Genomic DNA, 5,193 nt, shown 5'->3' with positions numbered 1-5,193 from the left:
GGCAAGATTTTACGTCGGATGCCCTTCCTGACACAACCCTCTGTATTTATCCGGGCTTGGGACCGGCACAATGAGACCCTGGCTTTGTTCATGTTTTAAACGTGTTACAAAAGTATCGGATCGGGACTAGGTCTCGGCAAATCCACAAAATCAAATGATTTGGAATCAGATCAGGCCCAAAAAAACCTGATCGGGACATCCCTATCCGGTGCATTACGCAAAACAAAACCCAGATGGAATAAAACCTACTTGTTACACAATAGGTGTAACATGGTCAAATATGTACATTTAAGCCCATATAATACAAAAGTATTCATTAACGTTCTGTGCTAATCAATTGTATGAAGATCAGTCACACAGAGCAAAAAGTGTTGTGAATGTCATTCAAAATCATAGTAGAATGAGGATTTGTTTACTAGTACAGTGTCCCCCGCTTATTCTATTTTTTTCTGTCACTCGATTCCTCCCGTTTGTCACAAAAACTCCGACAGCTCAAGACGCTTGTACGTAAACTTTTGCATCCGAAGGAGGTGCTGTGGGTTTGACTTTTTAAACGTATAAAACCAATGTTGTTGTGTGTTTTCTGAGCACTGGCAGCTACCTGCTAACGTAGGTGACCAGTGAATATTGATGATGTCAACGAGTGTTAGCAAAGTCCAGATTTGATTTACTTTCCATATCTCTGTTTGGAGGGTTAAATGTAGTCGTGGGGAGAAGGAGAGGGGAGCAGTTTGGATTTGGCCTTTGTCTGTGAACAGCATCGAGACTGTTGTACAGCAGAAGACAAGGATTTTATTTTAATCTCGTTCTAACAACCACTCTGACAATAATTAAGCCTTTTACCATTATTTTGCCCACTTATATGAGGAGTTCAACATTGAAACACATAACTTGATTCAAAACTAGATTTAAGTAATCTGCATTTTTCTTTAAAGTCCCAGTGTCTCAGTAGAGCTGCACATGGCTCCAGAGCCTCAGGTTGTAGACATGTAGACCCCTGGTTAAAGCGTACGTCCTGGAGGACTGGATTTTGTCGTTTTAGTTTGTACATTACACCGGTAGATCATGTCCTAGACTTTGTATGATTAATGGAATTGAAGTTAGGAATAGGAGGTTCTGGTTGTGACAGTTGGTGGGTCAGTAACCTCCTTCCTTTTTGTTTTTTGTTCTTTTCCCATCATTTCTGTATCAGAGTGTAAATGCACCAATAGAGCAGAACCCCCCACCAAGATGCTGAGAGTTACCAGGATACAGTGATTTACATACACATTTTGATCAAGTGAATATGAGAACATTGTGAATTTTTACAGGAAAAGTTTTTACCCAGCCAGGAGTCTTGCCTCAAATGTTGTAATTGGAGAAACCCTCGTTAATTTGAAGGAGATGACATCATGTGGCAGAGGAATGCCAAAGCCAGATGGAGGTGATGCCCTTTTTTGAGCTAAGATAACCATAAAAGGGTTCAGGAGAAAGGAGGAAGCTCAGTGCAGCAGTAGAATCAGATGACTGCTGGGAGACAGCAGATGGGATGGGGGATGAGGACTTTGTTGTGGAGATGGAACTTATTTGGCTAAGAACAAAGATAGATTTCATTTCAGACACTTAGGTCACCAAAGCCTCGGTTTCCTTAAAAAAGCAGATAATTGAAAAGACTTGAAACTAGGGCTGCCACAAACGATTATTTCAATAGTCGACTAATCTCCGATTATTTTTTTCGATTAGTCGACTAATCGGTTTGTGCGGCGACTGGATGTAAAACACTCATCTTAACCATCATTATCTTTAAACTTGAGGTCTTTAAGCTGTATTCTAACTAAAATAAAGACAATAGTTTATTAATCTTTTAATGAATCATGCAGGTTTTCTCCTTCATTTGTTTCTGGCATTAAAACAAGACTTAAATCAAATGAGGTAATCTGAATCAACTACAGAAAATTTATTAAGTCTGCAATTCTTTTTTAAAGCTTTAAAACATATATTTAATAAAACATGTACAAAGTATTTCAAAAGCTATTTGCAGATATAAACACAGAATGTACAACATTACTTTCATTCTTTCACTACCTACATCCACTGCACATGCACAGACCGATACTTTATATTTTTCAGTTTGGGGGAGAACCCATAAATCTGTGTTACTTCTTTAATGTTGTGGTTGTTTTGCTGTTTGTTGTCATTTTTGTGACTTTAGGTTATATTTACTTGTAGCTTAATGCAGATAATGTAATGCTACACTTGTAAACTTAGCTCTGGACTTTTAGGTGAGCTACTTCACTTCTGGGACTCGTAGTTTTAAATCGTTCCACAACTCTGCAGCAGATCCGTACCGACACACAGCCTCTCTGTCTGCGCGGTGAATGTTTCATAATCCGCTCTTCGAACCGGACGACGTGATCGCGGCGTGGAATATGAATGAAGCCTTGGACGAGCGGTTCATTTCCAGTGTAAACTCATTATCCGCACCGTCCTCGCGGCGTTTGGTTAGAAGAGCGCAGAGTCTGAAACGTTCACTATGCAGACAGAAGCGCCGTAGACACGGATCTCCTGCAGATCTTCTGGTTCATCTCCAAACAGCGCAGCAATGACAGCCACGACAGCGCTAGCTGTGTTAGCACCGATGTTAGCTTAGCTAGACGAAGCTCTCTGTTCAGCGTGATCAAACTCCGTCTCAACATGCTTCATCTTCAGGTGATCATTTATCGCCATCGTGCTCTCATGGAACACAAATTCTGTCGTGCAGAAATTGCATTTGACACTTTTTCCTCTTTTATTTTCCTTATGCTTCCCACATTTTCGAGCGAGCGTGTTGTTATGAGCCTACCGAGAACTTCCTGTGACGTCACTGCTGACCGGATTAGCACCACTGCGCATGTGTGACAAAGAGAACTGCAGACCCGGCATTAGAAAGCGCGAACAGTAGTTTTAAGATCAAAACAAGGAAAAAACAAGCAAAAAACGACGCTTCGACGACCAAATTATTCGTCGACTATTTTAATAGTCGATTAGTCGTGGATTAGTCGAATAATCGTGGCAGCCCTACTTGAAACCCTGAACCAGATGTTACTTCAAACAAGACTTTAACCTCTGTTTTCACTGAAAGGACTGTGCTGGGACTAGTGCTCATAAGGACAGTGGTCGGTTGCCTATGCATTTCAGGTATGTCTTGCTTTGTGCTGGGATGTTTTGGGCAAACCATGTCAAAAAAGGACAGGATAGGAAGATAAAAGACTGATTCACATTGAAAATCATGTGGGCGTGGAGGTCGTCTGATGAGGAGATGAAGAGCAATCTTTAGCTAGGTGGGCGGCCTTGACACCTGACGTCTGCTTGACCTAAAAGCCCAGAAACATGTCTGACACTCGTTGTCACTGACACTGACATGCATGCCAATATTCCAATGTTACAGTTACGAAAGATATAAATCCAGGATTTATTCCTTCCAGATCATGTTCCAGGTAAACTACATGTTGAAACAAAACTGATGGGTTTTGCTGATGTTACTTGGAAAATGATTGTATGCAAACCTATGATTTGTAGCATCAAAGGAGGTCCAAAAAATAGTCACTGTATTTCAATCAACTGGTGAGGAAATGAAGTTGTTTTTATCTGCAGTCTGTCATTTTACAAAGTTGCAAAGCTCCACTTAAAGACTAACTTTAATAATGTTATTAAGTGGCCATGTTCCTGCCTGGAAAGAAGGTTATCAATGGAAATCAATGCACCCTCAGAGGCTGATGAATTCAAAATATGCTCAGAAACATGTGAATCAGGTAAATCTCTCTTTAAGCAGCACACACAAACTGTTTCTCCAGAAGCTTTTTATTGGGAATAATATCATATGTCATAGATATTTGTCATCTCAGCTTTTGGGGTTTACAAAAGAAAATAAATAAAACCAAATCTGTAGCAGGAACCTAAATGGCATGATAGGAGCTGTGAGCAAACTTCAGTTGATTCATGGAATAAACATTTATTTTGATTGTAAGAAAACATGTGAGCAACAGATACGATTTATGGTCTGTTTTTAATTGTCTCTGAAATGTGATGCTTTTGTTTTGTCAGACGGCTCAGACGGTCCTCCTGGTTGTTACAGCTTTCACCATCTGCTGGATGCCCCACCACATCATCGCTATGTGGGTAGAGTTTGGCACGTTCCCTCTAAATGATGCCTCCTTAGCTTTTCGCATCGTCTCCCACTGCCTGTCCTATGGGCATTCCTGTGTAAACCCCATCCTCTACGCCTTCCTGTCCAAGAACTTCCGCAGAGCCTTCTGTCAGGTCTTCAGCCACCTCTTCATGCACCAGCCACCGTCCAATGGTATAGTCCGATTGCGCATGGACAACTTCTCCACCACACACTCTTCCACCAATGTGTGAAGCATTTGATAGTAGGTGAAGCTGATTGTGTCAGTTAATCTCTTCAGAGTACTTAACAGAAGCATGTGGGTTTGGCTGTTTGGATCACTGAAGACCCATTAGACATCACTTGTCCAGCCGCAGAAGATCAACAAGACGCTGATTTGACAGAGAAATGAAGGATTCAGAGAAACTGACCCTAAATCATTTCACATTTCAGTTTCTTATGGTTTGTGTCCATGATAAAATGGACAAAGAAATCTTCATAAGTGACACACCGAATGTTCCACCATTCATTCATCAGTACACTGCACCACATCTGTCACCTACCTGCAGAGGAGCTCAAGCACTCATGTTGCTTCGGTTTAGTCCCTGTTTGAGATCGACTCTCGCAGAAAACAAGTAACTTTCTCAGTTGCTTCTAAGTCACACCATGTCAGCAGGACTGATGTCAGGCTCACCACAGTCAGCCTGAACAGACTAACATTCTCGCAAATCTGACAGCTCCTGTAGGAATCACAAACAAACCTTAAAACAAATACCAGGACGTGACACTGTTCCTGTGTTCAAAGACACCTTTGTGCGCAGGAAGGAGCTCGGCTGAGAGAGGATAAAGCTTTCTGTTAGATCGGATCGTCTGTGTGGATATAAGGTGGGTTAAGGACACAGGCTGAGCTATTTCAGTCTTTTTAACCCAAATCTGCCTGCTGAAACACATCAGACCAGTATTTGTCAAAAAGAAACATGCATGAAGACACAGTTGTGAACAAATTAATACTTAGGCCCGATCCGAATACTCCCCTTCTCCCTCTCCCTTAGCCCTCCCCCTTCGTTTAT

The 5,193-nt window shown here is 41.5% G+C and overlaps 1 protein-coding gene across 1 annotated transcript in view; it reads left to right on the top strand.

Annotated features, from left to right (window-relative positions):
- The window catches only part of galr1b (galanin receptor 1b), a 27,200-nt gene extending 22,007 nt beyond the window's left edge, over positions 1 to 5,193 (top strand). Inside the window, exon 3 of the mRNA XM_024261187.2 lies at positions 4,063 to 5,193. Within this exon, the coding sequence (XP_024116955.1) occupies positions 4,063 to 4,377 (315 nt within the window). The 3' untranslated portion in view covers positions 4,378 to 5,193. The remainder of the gene's footprint in view (positions 1 to 4,062) is intronic.

Source organism: Oryzias melastigma, unplaced genomic scaffold (genome assembly GCF_002922805.2).
Source record: "Oryzias melastigma strain HK-1 unplaced genomic scaffold, ASM292280v2 sc00184, whole genome shotgun sequence".
Taxonomy (NCBI): Eukaryota; Metazoa; Chordata; class Actinopteri; order Beloniformes; family Adrianichthyidae; genus Oryzias; species Oryzias melastigma.
The sequence above is the reverse complement of the archived record's forward strand: the minus strand, read 5'-3'. Positions and strand labels throughout refer to the sequence as shown.